At 54.1% G+C, this 18,480-nt stretch overlaps 1 protein-coding gene across 15 annotated transcripts in view; it reads right to left on the reverse strand.

The window, feature by feature from the left end:
* CFAP46 (cilia and flagella associated protein 46) overlaps window positions 1–18,480 on the reverse strand; it is a 105,801-nt gene that overhangs the window by 32,244 nt on the left and 55,077 nt on the right. For all 15 annotated transcript variants that reach the window (XR_008378849.1, XR_008378851.1, XR_008378850.1 and 12 more), the window contains 11 exons: window positions 17,327–17,498; window positions 16,144–16,349; window positions 14,831–15,223; window positions 14,081–14,221; window positions 11,211–11,359; window positions 9,261–9,359; window positions 6,710–6,842; window positions 5,729–5,875; window positions 1,891–2,091; window positions 1,675–1,781; window positions 677–853 (listed from right to left, as the gene is read on the reverse strand). Coding sequence is in view for 12 of the 15 variants with exons in the window: in XM_053584427.1 (XP_053440402.1) it covers window positions 677–853; window positions 1,675–1,781; window positions 1,891–2,091; window positions 5,729–5,875; window positions 6,710–6,842; window positions 9,261–9,359; window positions 11,211–11,359; window positions 14,081–14,221; window positions 14,831–15,223; window positions 16,144–16,349; window positions 17,327–17,498 (1,925 nt within the window). In the remaining 3 variants the exon portion in view is untranslated. The remainder of the gene's footprint in view (window positions 1–676; window positions 854–1,674; window positions 1,782–1,890; window positions 2,092–5,728; window positions 5,876–6,709; window positions 6,843–9,260; window positions 9,360–11,210; window positions 11,360–14,080; window positions 14,222–14,830; window positions 15,224–16,143; window positions 16,350–17,326; window positions 17,499–18,480) is intronic.

An 18,480-nucleotide genomic window follows, 5' to 3' on the forward strand; every position in this document is an offset into this window, starting at 1 on the left:
TCTTCACACTGGATTTGCGTGTTGTGTCTGGATGCTTTCATGTAAACAAGTGTAGGCTCCTCAGGGGTGGTGTGTACTGAGGGTTTGCCATGGAGCACGGCTCTGAGGGGCCCTGGGCGTGGGACCCCTCCTGAGCCCAGAGCCCTGTGAGTGGTAGAGTGTGGAAGTCTGCACCTCTGTGTGGACACATGTGGAGTGACGCCTGTGCCCATGACCTCTGCGTAGACACGTGTGAGTGACGTATATGCCTATGAGTCTGTGTAGGTGGCAGTGCCTCCGGGTGTGGGGTGCAGTGCAGTGCTGTGTGGGGGCTGAGGTGAGTCTGCAGTGTCCCCAGGAGCTGAGCACAGGATGTGAGGGGCAGACCACAGCCAGGCAGAGCTGAGGGCTGAAAGACCCCTCAGGGGCTCCAGTTCCCCTGCAATGTCCCTGAGGGAGGTATGGGCAGCTCAGGGCTGGAGTCAGGAGGCCCTGTCAGGGGTGACAAGGCCAGACCTGGGGAAAAGCTGGGCCTGGGGTTGGGCCTGTGGGCAGGAGGAGGCAGGAAGGTGCCGGGCAGGGGTTGCGGGGAGGAAGCCATGGACAGTCCTATGCAAAGAGCAGCTGCCTGGCCCCCAGAGGGCCACGCCCTTCAGAGGCAGCTCTTGGCCCCAGCAGATGCCACCACAGCCCACACCTCTTTATCCGGGCTCTCTCTACTTTTATGTCAACGCAATTCTCTCTGTAGCCACAGCTGATAAATTGTTCCTCTATTTCCATCAGGCAGCTGTCCAACTCCTTCAGCAGCGCCAAGCACTCCCGAGGGGCACTGTCCATCAGCTCCTCCGTAGCCCTGACCTCGAGGCTCAGGCACCTGAGGGGCAGATGCTCTTCAGCAGCTTTGCCATGACCCCAGGACCCTGTGGTTCACGTTTCACCACTACCACTCTCTCTAGTGTTGACCCAGGGATGCTGGAAGAAACATCTCAGGGCTGTCTTTGGTCAAATGCAATAAAATTAGAAGTTAAGAAAACCCCAGCCCAAGTACTACATCCACATTGAAGTTCAGAAACCTCCACTTAGTGACTCACAAGGAAAGGAACAGAGAAAACCCATGGGGAGATGCCAGGCCATGCAGGCCAGAGGGGCAGAACGGAGAAGGACAAGGTCCAGTCAGGAAGTAGCCCTGGGGCAGCCACCAGCACAGACGGCTTCACAAAGACAAAGCAGAAATATACTCAAACGAAACAAGAAAAATATCACTTGGTTTCACCTGGTTCTTTGAGAAGGTCTGCTAATTGAGTTAGAGCCTGCAGATGTGATTGGAGGAGAGAGGTACAAACCACAAAGGGACACCCCTGGGGTGAGGACTCTCAAGCCGTAAGAGTGCTCACTGACTGAGTTTATGGACCTTACTAGCTACTCTTACTAACTAACTTCAGTAACTCAACCGCACGTCAGCAGGAAACAATTTTCCTGGTTCTTCCCACAGCCCCCAAGCCAACTCTCAAAGCCATTCTGACAAGGAAGCTGGAAGGGAGCACAGGAAACTTCTGGAGCTGCGTGGAAGGCTGTGGTGTGTGGCCCAGAATGTGGTCCTCAACTTCCCCAGGTTCTAAGTACGGCACAAAGCCAAATAGTGGGGAAAGGCAGCAGCTCCGTCATGGTGAGCAAGTTCTGCTCAGGATGACCCACCTGGCCTCTAGGTCTGTGGTGAAGAAGTCCAGCCTGGCTGCCCGGTTAGGCCTCTCTCTCTTGAGGACATTGAAGGTCTCTATGAGCTTCTGAAACAGGTGGCGAGCCTGGGGACAAGGCCAGCGCAATGTGCATGGACCACTGAGCCCGTGGTGCAGCAGAGCCCCATGGATGCTTCCCCCAGAAGCACCACACCACCACCTGCCAGCCTCTCACCTCGGCCTCTTGTCCTTCATCCTCTGTGGACAGGAGTGTCTCTGCCAGAGTCAGGGTGGAGCTGTACCAAAAGTCCTCACTCCCCCCTAGGTGCTGGGCCTCCTCAACCATCTTCTTCGCTTGGCCGTAGTTCTTTTCCTTGTTGGCCAACTGTGCCAGAAGGAGCAGACATCTTGCCTGTGCGCAAGGGTCTCCAAGCTCCTGACAGACAGAGACAGAGGGGCGCCTGATACACATGGTGGTCATGCTTGTGGACGTAGGGAGGTAGCAGGGAGACAGAGAGACACAGGGGACACTGCTCGCTGAGTGGTCTCTGAGCCCAGTAGGTCCAAGTGCATAGATCTAAGGAGAGGGCAGAGCCCTGGCATGAAGACATGGGTTGGGGGTCCAGAGGGCGGAGAAGGAGGGCAGAGTATGTGGGGGCCACAGCTGAAAGCAGCAGTGGTCAGAGGTCACTGCCAGCCTGGCGGGAGCAAGCTCAGGAGCATGATGAAGTAGCTGTATTCAGGGCCAGCTGCATTCAAGGCCAGTGTAAGGTGTGGTGTGTGGACAAATTTCATGGGTTTAGATATGGCTGGAGAACTGGCTGGTGAGCTGATAGAGGGTGAGAGACCTGCTTTGGCAAGCACATGGTAAAGGTGAGCAGACAATTGCTCCCTCTCTCACATCAAGGGAGAAGGAAGGTGGTAGACAGGCAGTGGGCACAGAGCCTGGCGTCTATCCTGTCATCCTGGGGAGTCTAACGGTTACAGACGCCCAGGACTTTGGGCAGGTCCACGGGAACCTTGCTGGGTCCCCAAGGCCTACCCCCAGGCCACCCTTGCCCTGTGTCCTGATTGCTGCCCTGAGGCTCCTGCACACCCTCTGATCTCAGCAGAGACGGATGTCTCCTATGGCCACCTCCCAAGGCTGTACTGTGGTCAGCAAACTGCTGCACCTGCTTGTCTCCCTCATCACCTGGCTGTAGGACTCTCAGGTTGTCCCAAAACAAACTGCCTCCTGACTCTGGTGTTGACACACCTGTCCTCCCTGCCTCAGACCTCCACACACCTTCCCTCACTGTCTGAGACCTGCACCCACCTGTCCCTCCTCTCAGAGACCTGCACACACCTACCTCCCTGCCTGAGGCCCACACACACCTGTCCTCCCTGCCTAAGACCTGCACACACCTGCTCTCACTGTCTGAGACCTGCATACACCTGTCTTCCTGCCTGAGACCTGCACCCACCTGTCCCTCCTCTCAGAGACCTGCACACACCTGTCCTTCCTGCCTCAGACCTGCACACACCTGTCTTGCTGCCTGAGACCTGCACACACCTGTCCCTCTTGTCAGAGACCTGAACACACCTAGCCTCCCTGCCTCAGACCTGCACACACCTGTCCTCCCTGCCTCAGACCTGCACACACCTGCCTCCCTGCCTGAGACCCACATACACCTATCCTCCCTGCCTAAGACCTGCACACACCTGTCCTCCCTGCCTGAGGCCCGCACACACGTGTCCTCCCTGCTTAAGACCTACACACACCTGCTCTCACTGTCTGAGACCTGCATATACCTGTCTTCCCTGCCTCAGACCTGCACACACCTGTCTCGCTGCCTGAGACATGCACACACCTGTCTTCCCTAGCTGAGATCTGTACGCACCCTTCTCCCTGCCTGAGACCTGCACATACCTGTCCCTCCTGTCAGAGACCTGCACACACCTGTCCTCCCTGCCTCAGACCTCCACACACCTTCCCTCACTGTCTGAGACCTGCACCCACCTGTCCCTCCTCTCAGAGACCTGCACACACCTACCTCCCTGCCTGAGGCCCACACACACCTGTCCTCCCTGCCTCAGACCTGCACACACCTGCTCTCACTGTCTGAGACCTGCATACACCTGTCTTCCTGCCTGAGACCTGCACCCACCTGTCCCTCCTCTCAGAGACCTGCACACACCTGTCCTTCCTGCCTCAGACCTGCACACACCTGTCTTGCTGCCTGAGACCTGCACACACCTGTCCCTCTTGTCAGAGACCTGAACACACCTAGCCTCCCTGCCTCAGACCTGCACACACCTGTCCTCCCTGCCTCAGACCTGCACACACCTGCCTCCCTGCCTGAGACCCACATACACCTATCCTCCCTGCCTAAGACCTGCACACACCTATCCTCCCTGCCTGAGGCCCGCACACACGTGTCCTCCCTGCTTAAGACCTACACACACCTGCTCTCACTGTCTGAGACCTGCATATACCTGTCTTCCCTGCCTCAGACCTGCACACACCTGTCTCGCTGCCTGAGACATGCACACACCTGTCTTCCCTAGCTGAGATCTGTACGCACCCTTCTCCCTGCCTGAGACCTGCACATACCTGTCCCTCCTGTCAGAGACCTGCACACACCTGTCCTCCCTGCCTCAGACCTCCACACACCTTCCCTCACTGTCTGAGACCTGCACCCACCTGTCCCTCCTCTCAGAGACCTGCACACACCTACCTCCCTGCCTGAGGCCCACACACACCTGTCCTCCCTGCCTCAGACCTGCACACACCTGCTCTCACTGTCTGAGACCTGCATACACCTGTCTTCCTGCCTGAGACCTGCACCCACCTGTCCCTCCTCTCAGAGACCTGCACACACCTGTCCTTCCTGCCTCAGACCTGCACACACCTGTCTTGCTGCCTGAGACCTGCACACACCTGTCCCTCTTGTCAGAGACCTGAACACACCTAGCCTCCCTGCCTCAGACCTGCACACACCTGTCCTCCCTGCCTCAGACCTGCACACACCTGCCTCCCTGCCTGAGACCCACATACACCTATCCTCCCTGCCTAAGACCTGCACACACCTATCCTCCCTGCCTGAGGCCCGCACACACGTGTCCTCCCTGCTTAAGACCTACACACACCTGCTCTCACTGTCTGAGACCTGCATATACCTGTCTTCCCTGCCTCAGACCTGCACACACCTGTCTCGCTGCCTGAGACATGCACACACCTGTCTTCCCTAGCTGAGATCTGTACGCACCCTTCTCCCTGCCTGAGACCTGCACATACCTGTCCCTCCTGTCAGAGACCTGCACACACCTGTCCTCCCTGCCTCAGACCTGCACACACCTGTCCTCCCTGCCTCAGACCTGCACACACCTGTCCTCTCTGCCTGAGACCTGCACACACCTGTTCTCCCTGCCTGTGACCTGCACTCACCTGTCCTCCCTGCCTCAGACCTGCACACACCTGTCCTCACTGAGACCTGCACACACCTGTCCTCCCTGCCTCAGACCTGCACACACCTGTCCTCCCTGCCTGAGACCTGCACACACCTGTCCTCCCTGCCTGTGACCTGCATACACCTGTCCTCCCTGCCTCAGACCTGCACACACCTGTCCTCACTACTTGAGACCTGCACACACCTGTCCTCCCTACCTCAGACCTGCATACACCTGTCCTCACTACCTGAGACCTGCACACACCTGTCCTCCCTGCCTCAGACCTGCACATACCTGCCCTCTGTGCCTCAGACCTGCATACACCTGTCCTCACTACCTGAGACCTGCACACACCTGTCCTCAACTGCCTGAGACATGCACACACCTGTCTTCCCTGTGGGCAGCAGAAAGAGACTCGCAGCAGTTATTAGAAGTAACAAACTGTGATTAACAAGAGCAAGAGACAGACAAGGGCAGGATGACTGACCTCCGACCGAGAATCAGAAGATTGTCCAGAGCTGAAAGGTATGGAACGAGCTTCAGAAAGGAGAGCCCCTGCTTCCCGACAGAGACCCTCTGGGGTGTGTGCAAGTGGAGGGGGAGCTGTTTGGGCCACAGAGTGGGAGGGGCAGGAGGGCACTGACCTGGAAAGCCAGGTAAGCCTCTGACAGGAGCAGCCGGGTGGGCTGGTACAGGTGCATCTCCAGCAGCACCTCCGCCTTCATCATCCACAGCTGGGGAAAGGCCTCTCCATCAAGGCCCCTCCCCATCTCTGCATTTATCTTCAAGATCTGTAAGACACACAGTCCTCACCCACATCTGCGTCTGGCCAGGAGATATGATGTGGCAGCAGTGGTCTGCAGTTGCCCAGAAAGCCACCTTCCACTGAGGGCTTCCCAGCAACACTGGGGGTGGGGGTGACTCCAGGCTCTGTGTGCCTGGCACTCATGCTCAGGCTGCTGCCCCTTCCTCCAGACAGAGGCCACCACTCGAGATCCTTCAAGGTGGCCTCTCCATGTGCTGGGCAGCACCCTTCCTGAGTGCGATGGGTCTCAGAGTGTTTACAAATGACCCTCTCTCTGTGCCAGGCTGGACCCCTGGCCCACTGCACGGGCTCCCTCTCCCTCCCGAAGCACACAGAGCCCTGATCCTGCGTGTGCAGAAATGCATACAAGTCTAGTGCCGCCATGCCAGGCCCTGGCTCAGGAGCATGGCGGTGGAGTAGGTACCTTCCTTTAGGGGCAAACCGTATGGGGAAATGTGGTCTGTGATGACAACTCACGTGGTCTGGAGGGAAAGCCTGTCCCCAGTGGGATGATGACCCCCTCTAGGCCAGGCCAACCCTCCTTCCCGCAGGCACTGCTCCACCAGGACCCCTGATCACTGCCCTTGCCAGACTTCTCAGTCTCTGCTTAAGGCCTGGCAGGCCGGGTCCACAGTGGTCTGTAGTACAACTGAATGTCGTCTTTCTTGGGAATTCCAGGGCCTCAGGGAGGGGACAGCCCTGAGTAGTCACTGGCATGAGAGTTGCACATGCTAATAGCTCTCCAGGTAAACTTCCCTCCTGCCGGTCCAGCCTGCCTGCCGGGCTGCAGCAGCAGGTGGGCTCTGGCCAGTGCAGTTACCTTGTCCTTTGCTACCAGCGGCCTCATCTCGGCCGGCGGGGTGGGCGTCACCTGCTGACCTAGTGCCGGCAGGCTTTCTTCCAACACAGGTTCCTTTTTTCTCTCACTCTTCAAAGTGATCTCTCTTCTGCAGCTATAATGAGTAAGTAAAACAGACCATATGCAAGAGAGAAACACAATGACAGTGAATACACAAAATGTTCAATTTCCTTAGTGATCAAAGAAATACAAATCAAAACAGCTACAATGAGCCATTATTCGCTCAAGTTTTTACAAAGATTTTTTTAAATTGCCAGGATTTGGCAGGCATCTGACCCCAAAATCTGCATCCTCTCTCCCAAACGCCAGCCTCATACATTCTGCCTGGCTTAGGAATTCAAGGTGCATCTCAAACTCCACCTGGCCAGGCCAGAGCTCCATGGCCCATTGTGCCTCTTCCCCCATCTCCCCCTCTCCCCCACTGTGCCCCTCCAGAAAGGTGCAGCTCCTCCCCAGCTGAGCTCCTGGGGGCCCCGTCTGCTCCGTCTCCCAGCACATCGGCGCATTGAGGTTATGCCCTCTCCCCTCTGCCCTCTGCACACACCTGGATTTGCTTCTGTCTGGCCACCAGCCCCAGCCCCTGGCATTCGCCAGGCCACATCCAGAGTGGTCACTCTGCAGGAGCCAAGACCTCAAAAGGCTCATCCCGGGCTGCCAGTCTCCACTGAGTCCCTCCCACAGGGCCCTGACAGCCCCGAGCACCACCCTCAGCCCATCTGGCCTGGTCCCACTCCCACCACAGCTCACACACACAGGCCACCAGCACAGAGCAAGGGTCTGTGACCATGAGAACAACTGTGCCAAAGACTGGGCCCTGGATGCCGCTTGGTTGTCACTCACACTAGGGACATGTGGATGTCAGTGGAACTGCCACTGCCTAACCAGCTCTGACCCGCCCTGCCCTCATCCTGGCAGCAGGAAGCCAAGTTGCCCTGTGGGCGCAGAGCTGGAAGCTGCAGGCTGCAGGTGGAACCCACGCACAAGACTAAAGTCCCTCATTGGAACCAAGGGATGAAGACAGGACTGGACCCCCAACACTAGAACATGTTCAGAATCGGGGGGGTCTGTCACCCAGGAATGTTGGGTGTTTAGACACCTTTTCATACCTTACCATAAATGTTTTGTTTTCTAATCAAAACCTTCCCTCCCAGACTTTGCTCCCATACCCACGAAACGTGCCCCAGACCCAAGGACGGGGAGACCACTTTGAGCATTGCCGTCTCTTCTGCAGGTGCCTCCAGATAAAGCCTTTCTACTCTCAAACTCGCACAAGGCAGTGGCTGCTACAGCACCGGGAGCGAGCCCACAGCTCAGCACAGAATGTTAGGTGAGAGCTGGATGGAAGGATCACAGAATGTGGAAACACACCAGTGATGTCGTGGAGGGGCATTTGTGAGTGCACCACGTGGGTGCAACAGGCTCATGAAAACAGCACAGTGACAGGGAGGGCAGACACAGGATACGACCAGGGTCACTGTGGACGGTGGGCAGGCATAACCTCCAGTTTCTTTCTCTTATCTATATTTTCTAAAATTTCCATGATAAAACATCATATGTAATAAAAAAAATTTTTTTTTTTTTTTTGTAGAGACAGAGTTTCACTGTACCACCCTTGGTAGAGTGCCATGGCGTCACACGGCTCACAGCAACCTCTTAACTCTTGGGCTTACGCGATTCTCTTGCCTCAGCCTCCCAAGCAGCTGGGACTACAGGCGCCCGCCACAACGCCCAGCTATTTTTTGGTTGCAGTTTGGCCGGGGCTGGGTTTGAACCCGCCACCCTCGGCATATGGGGCTGGTGCCCTACTCACTGAGCCACAGGCGCCGCCCTGTAATAAAAAATTTATCAGCACATTGTAGAAATTATTAAATAATAAGGACAGAACTGCATATAACCATATACAAAAGTATTTCTTGGTGGCCTTCAAACCAAGAACAAGGGCAGTTAATTTAGTTGTTAAATAGCCAGCACTAGGAAACCTCACCTCACTGGACATGAACTAAGTCTGGAACCCAAGGGGCTGCATGGACCTCGCCCTGACCCTGACCCTAACCCCAGCCCTTAGCCCTCCCAGGAGGGGCTGGACTTCCCCAGGGCCCTCATTCAGTCCCTCCTGCCCCTCCTTCTTGGGGAGCCCCTCCACACAGTTTCTAGAAAGGTGACCAGGGGCATCATCAGGAGCTGCTGCTCTGTGCTCACAGCCCCAGGACCCTGGGCACCTCCCCAGTGACTCCAGGACCCTGGGCAACTGCCCGCTGCTGCCTGGGTACCCTCCCCACAGCCACCTGGGCCCCACACTGTGCAGGTACCTTCTCCCCTCCATGCCGTCCCCCCAGGTGTCATCCCCCAGGCACTGCTGTCAGAAAGGCCCCCAGGCCCTCTGCCCCACACCTGGGTGTTCAGGTGCCTAGGGCGGAAGTCTGGCCTTGCACTCTATTGCAGCCTTCCTTCTCATGAAAGGAAGGCATCAGCCCAAAGGAAAGAGGAGCCTTGGCGTTGAGACAGGGCCCACCTCGCCTGCTCCAGTTCCCCGAGGTGCACCTGCCCAGCGGCTTCTTCATGGTAAGCGGCAGCTTCTCTCAGCTTCAACTGGGAGCACACGAGGGCGAGTCTGGGGGAGGCAGGAGAGATGTGTCATTACCTTGGCACAGCAGATTGGAAAAGCCACCTGTACAGCACCTAGCGCATTTCCCAACATTTTCAGTGAGTGTCAGAGCTAAGCGACCTTACTAGGGAGGAGTAACGAGCAGCTTTGTTGGGTGTCAGGCACTTCGCATTCATTCACGTGGCCCGTTTGGTGGCTGTTTCATCTCCAGGGCACTTTAGAGGTGGAAGAGGCCCGGCAGGTGGGGCTCTAACGTCCGCGCCCGTAGGACAGAAGTTCCGCTTTGACTGTCACTTAAGGCATTTTTATTTCACATGGTTTCTGGCTAACAGAAAGGCTGACATTGCCACCCAGACCTACTCTGTGACCCTGACACCTGCTCTGTCACTCTCTGAGCAGGAGCTGGGGACACAACCCCATGCCTCCACGGGCACATGTCCCCACAGGCACTGCGCACCGGTCTTGTAGCATCATCTTATTGTACCACAGGTGCAGTAGGTGGCTGGGCACACAATCAAGCTGTGTCTCTGAGCCACATTTGCGATTCTCACATTTCAGACATCAGCACTGTCATCTCGTCTGCTACAACGATCTGTGATGAGTGATCTGTGATCAGTGATCTTTGATGCTGCTACTGTAATTGTTTGGGGGCACCACAACCCACATATGTCAAAAAGCAAATGTGACCCATCAAAGCGTGGGCTCTGCCTGCCTCAGCTGGCTGCTCCTCATATCCTTCCCTCTCCAGTTCCTGGTTCTGAGACATAGCAGTCCTGAAGTTAGGCCAATTAAAATCCCTACCCTGGCCCCCTAGTGCTCAGGCAAAAGGACAAGTCCCACGTGTCTCACATTAAATCAAAAGCAGGAAATGACTGGGGTTGGTGAGGACGGCACATTGAAAGCTGAGACAGGCCGAGAGCTGGGCCTCTTGTGTTAAGCAGTGAGCCCAGCCGTGAACGCAGAGGAACAGCTCCTGAAGGAGACGGCAAGTGCCACCCTGGTGCCACACAGATGGTAAAAAAGAGGAACAGCCTCACTGCTGGTACAGAGGACGCTTTAGGGTCTGAACAGAAGACCAAACCAGCCACAACAGTCCCTTAAGCCAAAGTCTAGACCACAGCAAGGCCCCTTCTGAGCAAAAAAGTGGTTGAGATGCAATCTACTCCTGGTGAAGGTGCTGTGGACATTGTTGAAATGACAACAAAAGGTTTAGAATGTTCTATCAACTTAGTTGATAAGCAGCGGCAGGGTTTGAGAGGATCAATTCTACTTTTGAAAGAAGTTCTACTGTGAGTGAAATGCTGCCAAGCAGTAAGTATCACACGGTGCCGAGAATCCTTCACAAAGGGAGGAAACAACCAATATGCAAAATCACTGCTGTCTTATTTTAAGGAATTTCTATCATTTTTTAGCAATAAAGTATTTTTAAATTAAGGTACATACATTTTTTTCAAAATAATACTATTGGACACTTAATAGACCAAAGTATAGTATTGACATAAATTTTATGGGCACTGGGACACCAAAAAATGTGTGTAACTTGGTTTATTGTGATAGTCACTTTGTTATAGAGCTGAATCCACAATGTTCCCAAGGGACTATTCCTTTGTGATTAATGTATTCCCTCAAGACAAGAATATTCTCTTGAGGGTCATATAGACATTTTAAAATAAAAATACCATTTTAATTCAATTATTTTGATTTACTTAGCTTACAAATGTTAGGGATTTTATTATTTACATAATAGTCACTGACAGAATTAATATCTTAAAATGCTGTTTGTTTTTATGTTGCTTTAGGGAAATTTTCACTCCAGGTATTTACACATTTCCTTAGAAAAAAAGGAGGTGTACAAACCGAAGGTGATAGAGGCCTGCGAGGCTCTCGCTTTCCACCACGGAGTGTGCGATCAGGACACCCAGCTGCAGGACGGGGACGGTGAGCTCATGGAGGGACATCTTCTGCAGGATGGTGACCAGGTGGTCCAGGTAATATAAAGTGTATGTCTACATGAATACACAGCAAACACACAGGTCACAGGACGGGAAGCACTTAAGTGTTGTCCTCCAAAGAACTTCACCCTTCACTGTGCCAAGCAGAGAGGGTTTTTTCCACCAGACACTTGAGGTGCTGAAGCTCAGTAAGTGAGCTGGTTAGTGGATGGTGCAAGGATAGACCCACTAATAGAAAACTAGAGAGCCCGACGCAGGACCGCAAGTAGACGGATGCTGGATTCACGGCCAGAGTACTGGGAAATTACACTTTGCTCCGTGGTGCCAGAGCGGTGACACTGACCCTGCCTCACACCACACACTCGACAGGGTCAGGGATGCTGTGGATCTAACCCTGACAGGTGCAGCTGTAAAACACTGCACCAAAGTATCTTCATGGCCTCCAGAAAGGGAAACATTTTTTTAAAAAACAGGACACAAACAAGCACTAATCACAAAAGAATAGTGAATAACTCTTCACTGCATTAGAATGAACACACCCTCTTCCTGGGAAGAGCCCACTGAGACTGACCACACAGTCCAAGTTGATCCACTGGCTGCGTCTTTGTCAACGGGTTCTTTCCAGAAGGACTCCTTCACATCAGTCAGGAAAGAGAGAAAGCTTTACAAAATATGAGCAACTGTTTGGACACAACATCTCAGAAGAGGATGTCCAAAGGCCAGGAAGCACAGGAGAGGTGTCTGGTCGCGCTGTGATCAGGCCAGTGGGGCCAAAGTGAGATGTCACTGTGTGCTCGACAACAGCCCCAGGGAAGAAGGGGAGTGACCACAGCTGCCTAGGACGTGGGCAGCAGGAGCTGAGCCACTGGGGGTGGGGATGTGACCTGACACCCCTGCTCTGGTAACAACTTGGCATCAGACAGACAGGCTCTATAACCCAGAAAATGTCCCACAGGCCAGCCGCCACACAGGCAGCAACTTCACAGCAGCCTCCTTGGTAACAGCTGTGAACTGGAAGCAGGTCTCACGTCTATGCACAGGGCAGCACAGATGAACTGTGGCCTGTCCCTGCAGTGGGGTTCCCTGCGGCCACAGAAGGAAACAGGCTACAGGCACGCAGCTGAGTGTGGGCCGACCCCACAGACATCATAGTGAGCAGAGGCTGCCAGACCAGGGGGCAACCCGCTGAATGGCTCCATCCTCACAAAGCACAGAACCCAGGCAGCACATGGGGGCTATGCAGAGGCTCCCAGAAGCATCAGGCCCTCATCCATGAACTGTATATATAAACTGAAGTGACAAAAAAGGGTTTTGCAGATGTGATTAAGACAAGGATTATGAATGGATTAATAAATTGTGGTACATGTATACCATGGAATATTATGCAGCCTTTAAAAAGATGGAGACTTTACCTCTTTCATGTTTACATGGATGGAGCTGGAACATATTCTTCTTAGCAAAGTATCTCAGGAATGGAAGAAAAAGTATCCAATGTACTCAGCCCTACTATGAAGCTAAATTATAGCTTTCACATGAAGGCTATAACCCAACTATAGCACAAAACTATGGGGAAAGGGCCAAGGGAGGGGAAGGGAGGGGGGAGGTTTTGGTGGAGGGAGGGTAATGGGTGGGGCCACATCTATGGTGCATCTTAGAATGGGTACAGGCGATTGCACTAATGTGCACAGCTATGATTTAACAATAAAAAATAAAAAAATAAAAAAAATAAATCCTAAAAAGATGGAGACTTTACCTCTTTTATGTTTACATGGTTGGTGCTAGAACATATCCTACTTAGTAAAGTATCTCAAGAATGGAAGAAAAAATATCCAATGTACTCAGTATTATTATGAAACCAATTTACAATCACTCACACTTTCGTATGAAGAATAGATCACAACTATGGCCCAAGATGAAGGAGGGAGGAGGGGGGATGGGAAGGGAGGGAGAAGGTCATATCAAGGGAGGTGAATGGTGGGATCACACCAATGGTGCATAATGCAAGGGTACATGTCAGATCTATTAGTATAGAGTATAAATGTCTTAACACAATAATTAAGTAAATGAGATGAGGTATATATTAACCAGTGTGATGTAAGCATTCCTAATTCTATATGAAATCAGCACATTGTACCCCATAAATGCATTAATGTATACATGATCTATGTGTTTAATATTTAATAAAAACAAATAATAAAAATAAAAATAAAAAAAGACAAGGATTATTCCAATTGTCCATGGGCACCCTATGCGGAAGCACACAGGTCCTTATAAGGGGGAAGGGAGCCTGGATGTGCTCAGAGAGAAGTCTAAGCTGGGAGGCAGAGCCCGGGTGAGCAGGCCATGGTAAAGAAGCTGGAAGGTTCTTCCTCTGACCACATGTCACTGGGAGGGGTGCAGCCTGGCCCGCACCTTCACTCTGGCCTTCTGACTACCAGAGCTGTGAGAGGATAAATGTCTGTTGTTTCCATGGCCCAATCTGTGGGAACCCATTGTGTCCAGGGGTGTACACAGGGAGGTGGTCCTGGGGTGGTCACACAGGGAGGAGGGAAGCATTCCCATGGACACGGCAGCTTCCTGTGGACACAGCAGCTAATGGGACAGAGCTGGGCTGGGGCGAGGCCTGGGACTGCCAGAGTCCCTGCCCAGACAGCGCATGGCTGAGCCTTCTATGTTTCTCTGGTCACAAGTCACAGCAGAAGCAAGGGACACACAGCACTAGGTGCAGGTGGCCATGGGACCCAGGCCCCTGAGTATTTCCTAGCCTCAACTTACCGGTTTCTGGATACTTGCTGTGTTGATAGTGAAGTCACTTTCATCTTGTTTAAACACAGACAGCACCTCCTGGGGGCAGGTGTAGGAAGCCCACTCCTCTGTGCTTGCGGGTAGGTCCTCAAGCTGTTTGCCAGGAGTGAACTGTAAAGCCAAGAAGGCAGGTTTTACTTAAGAAAGTGGAGTTTGTCCTTCCCAGAGCATGGCTGTGCGGCCAACAGGCTGGAGCCTCAGGAAGACACTGCTCCCTCTGCCCGGGGCCCTAGTGAGCATCCCTGCCAGAGCCACCTTTGACTTCAAGCCCCATACACATCTTTAGACACCATTTCAAGTAGTGCAAAGTGACGCTTTCTGCCCCTGGGGAAGAAAGGCATATGGGTGCGGGGCGCTGCCTGCGAATGGCCCAGCTGAGCAGCTTCTTGACCACAGTGGTGCTGGCAGGAGCACATGTTTTCAGGGTGAAGTCTTCACAGGAGAAGAAGCTGCTTGTCTCGGGCTCCAGCACCCAGCCTGCATGTCCGGGACCAGACCATGCCAGCTGCCAGTGGCCTCTGAGGCAGGTACACCCGGGCAGTGGGCTTTGTGCAAACTGCATGTGAAAGAGGCTCAGCAAGCTTGGGATTCATCACAGAAAGGCCAAGAATACACTACAGACATTCCAACTCTGACCTCAGAGGAGGCCGGGGGTGACACCACGGTCTGCTGCACTGCAGAGGGGACCCATGGGCTTGGCTAACCGCCCCAGGAAGTCACCTGTTTGGCCTCCTTGCCCCGCTCCTTCTCGTCCTTCTCCCGCAGCTTCTCCTTTTCCCGCAGCTTCTCCTTCTCTGCCAGTTTCTCCTTCTCTGTCAGTTTCTCCTTCTCTCGCAGTTTCTCCTTCTCTGGCAGCTTCTCCTTCTCTGGCAGCTTCTCCTTCTCTGTCAGTTTCTCCTTCTCTCGCAGTTTCTCCTTCTCTGGCAGCTTCTCCTTCTCTGGCAGCTTCTCCTTGTCTCGAAGCTTCTCCTTCTCTGTCAGCTTCTCCTTCTCTGTCAGTTTCTCTTTTTCTTTACTTTTCTCCTTCTCTTTTTTTGGTAGCGACAAATGTGAGCTGACTGCTGTATCAAGTTTGTTCTCTGAAATTGATTTTCCTGCTGTCGTCAAAGAAACCTTAGAATGAGATCCAAATTTGCAGCATTAAAAACAGACCTCTGCACCCACCTCTCCTGCCCTGGATGGAGGACTGCTACAGACCATAGTGCTCCTGGGACTGTCACATCCAACTACTGGCCCTGGTCAAGGCCAGCGAAGTTCCCACAGAGCTGAAAGCAGGGCCTGGCCCAGGGCACTTGGTGGTGGGTGACACTGGCCCACATGTCACTGCCGGGAATGTCACTGGGCATGGGCATTGGAGTTTCTGCTGATGAACCTACACCATGCCCAGCACGCCCTTGTAGAGTAGGGGAGGAGGGCAGGGGAGGCATGTGCCCTCAGCCTGCTGGGGCTAGCCCCTCTCAGCCCTGGCCTGGGAGAACTTGCCAGCTGCTCAAGGTCTCTAATTTGGTGGCAGAAGCTTTGGCAGGCTGGGCTGGGCATGTGCAGAAGCTGGCGCCTCCTTGGCTTTCCTGCTGTGCCCGCTGCAGGGTACCCACTGTTCTCTTCACAGCTGCCTTTAGGCCCCATCCTGGCCAACACTGCCCTACGGGGCACACAGTCCCCAGGAGATCTGGACAGGAGCACAGAGCTAGAGACTGACAAGAGCCACACCCCACAGACCACACAGGATGGAGGAGGCTGGCTGTGCCCAGAAGGCCAGCAGGTAGGAACCTGTTAGGCCATAGCTGGCAACAGAAGGGCTCAAGCTATAGCCTGTAGACCCAGCCTGGAGACAGACAGGACCTGGGTGGGTGCAGTCAAGAGGAAATTTGTTTGTTTTTAATGATGTTGGGAATGATTTAATAGAGAGGAAAAACACAGATATAATAGGAGAGAAATTTGCTCTTATCTTGAAGGTCTTTAAAAAGTATCTGGAAAGACTCTTCTAAAAAAAATGCCATGGCAATCCCCAGTGCCCCAGATTCCGGTCCCACCTGCCAGATGCGCCTGAGGAATACGTAGGCCAGCAGCCCGTAGTCCTCATAGTCGGTGGAGGCGGGCGACACCATCAGGGCCAGCAGGGTGCAGGCGCGGGACAGCGTCTCCAGCTGCCGCACACTGCGCAGATTCTCCAGAGACAATAGTGCTGCAGCCCGGGGAGCTGGACCTTCTGGCAGCCCCTGAGCATGCAGGTCCTCCTCTGCGAAACAGGCCAAAGCTGAGATGGGGCCAGGCCTGCGAATGTGCCTGGCACCCAACACTGGGGTGGGGCCTCTCTCAGGGGCCAGCCCCGCTGGTGCCTGGGTGGGGCTGCTGACCATGCCTTCCACTGCAGGACACCCACGCTGGGGCTCACCCTTCCTCTTTGGTGGAAGCTGCCCTCTTGCTGGGGGGCAGGAAACAGAGAGTTGCCGCCCCTCCCATCCCTTGGCATGGGCATCCCTTGGGCTGGCTCTGCAGGGCTCACTGTCCACTGCTCTTTGTCTCCCTGGAAGCCCCGTGTTTTGATTCCTGAGCCTGGGTGCCCCTTTCCTGCACCCAACCTAAGCACATCAGTACTGCCACAAGGGCCTAGGGTTTGGAGAGGGACCATTGCCATGCTGACAGTAGGCCCAGGCCAGCAGTGGCTGGGAGGGTGCCCTGACCCGGACAGCGTTGCTCAGACTAGAACCATGTGCATGCAGAGCTCTGGGAGCCCCTACTTTAAACAGCAGGCCTGTGGGAGCCACCCTAAGGGCCTCCCCCAGGGCTTCTGCCCTGGTCATCTCAAGGCTGCCAGGTCCCACACCCACCTTCTAAACAGGGGCTCTGACAGTTTATGGTAGGGGAGGAGGGAGACTAGAGAAGCCAGCTCCAACCACCCCAGAGACCACCCCAAGAAAACCAGCCTGAGAGAGCCCACATGGTGCCACTGCCTCCGAGTAGCTAAGACACCTGCTCTGCCAGCTCCGTTCTTCCTCCTGGTCTGGACTGAGCCCTCTGCTAGCATGATCTGAAGCTGGTAAGAGTGATATGTGGGTGCCCTCCCCCTGTGCCAGGGGCTTCTGGCCCCCCAAGTCCACAGGACCTCCCATGGATGTGCTACAGGGAGTAAGACTTGCACCAAGTCTCCAAAGAAGAACACTCAGGGGCTCGAGGAGCACACATGGGGGCAGTGCCCAGCAGGCATCTGCTCACCATCTGGCTGGGGCTCTGGCTCGGGGGCACCTCTGGGGGGCTTCATTGCCAGCAGGATCTCGATGGCCCACTGCAGGTGGTAGACCACGTCCTTCAGAGGGAACTGCTTGTGGTACAGCCACTCGCTGAACTCCAGGATGTAGTCCGTTTTCTGCCACTCAGTCCCTGGCTTCTTTGTGATTAAAGGAAAGAGGATGAAGGTCTGACTTGCTAGTTCAGCCTCCTACGGAGCTAGTATTGAAGAGATTACTGGGTTTATTTTCAGAAGAAAAGACTCATTTTACCTTATATTTACCACAATTGCCCCCACTTCTGCCACCTGGCTCCTTAAGATGTGCCAGGTGTGGACAAAGGTGGTGATATCATCCCCAGGGGAAACCTTGGCAAATTCTGCCCATACCCTCGGTGCCTCCCCCCAATAGGGGAACATGGGGTCTCCCAGGAGATGGCCCCTCTGCTGTGGCTTTATCTGCATGGCCCTTTGGTTCCCCTCTCTCTGTCTCTCGCTACAGCGAGGCTCCTAGAGGGCAGGGAAGACCTTTGCCATGTTCTGCTCCAAGACCCAGTGTCCAGCCCAGGGCCTGCTGGTACACAAATTGGCCTGTGAGCACCCGCCAAGCAGAGCTCCTGGTGAGGGTAGCCACCGTCACCCGGAATGGCCATGTCCTGCATGGACAGGCCGTGGCAAGGTGGAATGGGCCAACATCTGGAGATTCTTCATTCACTTCCAAGGCCTGAGTCATAGATAAGTTAGGAGACTGGACTCCATGGGGCCAGTCAAGGTCCCAGGGCAGTTCGTACAGCCAGTGAAGGGTTGACTGGCTGTAAATTCAGTCTAAACAGAAATACTTTGAAGATACAGCCAAAACAAGAGATATTTTACCCTCGTAATCTATGGGGGGGACTCTGTTTAACATATATTATGCTGAGTAATAACACTGCTGATTCTGTTTTCACTGTAAGGGTATAAAACTAAAAAAGAGAAACAAGGGAGCAGAACAGCTCTTTGGGGAGATGTCTTTGCTGTTCTCAAGAATCGCTGGCTTTTCTATAAATGAAAGTGGAACTGCTGATCTCTCATCCACTTCTCCGTTGATCGGCTTCTGTGACGGGTGGACAGACTCCTTGGTCCGGCAGCGCTGGGGTAGGGCTGT

The sequence above is a fragment of the Nycticebus coucang genome, chromosome 3 (assembly GCF_027406575.1).
Source record: "Nycticebus coucang isolate mNycCou1 chromosome 3, mNycCou1.pri, whole genome shotgun sequence".
Classification (NCBI taxonomy): Eukaryota; Metazoa; Chordata; class Mammalia; order Primates; family Lorisidae; genus Nycticebus; species Nycticebus coucang.